A 1,357-nucleotide genomic window follows, 5' to 3' on the forward strand; every position below is an offset into this window, starting at 1 on the left:
ATCTGCTGCCTCGTCCCTCCTGTTGGCAGGCGGCCTGCCTGCCGCGTCCTGCGGCTTCCCCGAGGGCGGGCGTCCTTGGCCCTCAAGGCCAATGCCCCTTTGTCAGAGCAGAGAAATGGGACCCTGGGACGGGGTGGTCCGTGTGCTGCCCTGGCATGGTTGCAACTATGTGTATGAGTCTATGTTCTCAGTGTGGCTCTCCTGGGGTGTTTTCTCGGGGATGGAAGAGAGGGGAGGCGGTGGACCACTCTCTGCAGAAGACAAGGTATTCCCAGGCACTGGGCACCAGGCTGGGCATTCTTTTATAGATACATATACATACAGTATATATAACTGATCCCAGAGAGGACGGGAGACGGAGGGAGAGAAACATCAATGATGAGAGGGAATCATTGATCAGCTGCCTCCTGCACGCCCCCCACTGGGGATCAAGCCCGCAACCCGGGCCTGTGCCCTTGACAGGAATTGAACTGTGACCTCCTGGTTCATGGGTCAAAGCTCAACCACTGAGCCGCGCCAGCCGCCGCCAAGTTGGGTATCCTTGTCTGTTAGTTCCTACCCCAGCCTCCTGCCCACCGGAGGATGGGGTGGGGGTCAAACCCCAGAGCAGGTGGCACTCGGTCACCCGACTGACAGCCTCTGTGGAGCCGCTCCCTGTACTTTGAAACCAGCGGCTGCGCGTTGTCGTTGCTACGAAGCACGCACACAGCCAGGCACTGACTGTCTGGAGCAGGGGCCTCAAACTTTTTAAACAGGGGCCAGTTCACTGTCCCTCAGGCCGTTGGAGGGCCGGACTATAGTTTAAAAAAAAACTATGAACAAATTCCTATGCACACGGCACATATCTTATTTTGAAGTAAAAAAACAAAACGGGAACAAAGACAATATTTGTATTTGCATGTGGCCCGCAGGCCGTAGTTTGAGGACCCCTGGTCCGGAGCCTCGGGGGGCTCCTTGTGCACACCTTCCCGTGCCTCCCGGCCAGGACTCTGGGGCCTGCCTCCTCCCCCATCGCGGTGGGATAGGAAGGAAGGATGAGGCGACCGGGAGGTGAGGGAGAGGGATGGGCTGAGTGCCGGGAGGGGCGTCGGAGCCGGAGGCAGAGGCAGGGTCGTGGCAAGACTCACCGTCTGCAGGCCCCCCACGTCCAGGCTGTATTGTTCCTCAAAGTCCCACTTGGGCTCAGCCTTGAAGTTGGCGGCCCGCAGTCTGGGGGTGGTCTGTGTGACGGGGCTCCGGGAAGGGGTGGCGCGTGGGGCGGCCGTCTCTGTGGTCACTCCTTTGGTTTCCTTCGTGGGTGACCTTGCTCCCGTGGGGGTCAGCACCCCAGCCCGGCTTTCCAGCATGGGCGTCCCTG

At 59.8% G+C, this 1,357-nt stretch overlaps 1 protein-coding gene across 1 annotated transcript in view; it reads right to left on the minus strand.

Annotated features, from left to right (window-relative positions):
• Nucleotides 1-1,357, minus strand: part of ST6GALNAC1 (ST6 (alpha-N-acetyl-neuraminyl-2,3-beta-galactosyl-1,3)-N-acetylgalactosaminide alpha-2,6-sialyltransferase 1) — a 10,495-nt gene that overhangs the window by 2,158 nt on the left and 6,980 nt on the right. Inside the window, exon 4 of the mRNA XM_015559218.1 lies at nt 1,128-1,354. Within this exon, the coding sequence (XP_015414704.1) occupies nt 1,128-1,354 (227 nt within the window). The remainder of the gene's footprint in view (nt 1-1,127; nt 1,355-1,357) is intronic.

This window comes from Myotis davidii, unplaced genomic scaffold (assembly GCF_000327345.1).
Source record: "Myotis davidii unplaced genomic scaffold, ASM32734v1 scaffold274, whole genome shotgun sequence".
Lineage (NCBI taxonomy): Eukaryota > Metazoa > Chordata > Mammalia > Chiroptera > Vespertilionidae > Myotis > Myotis davidii.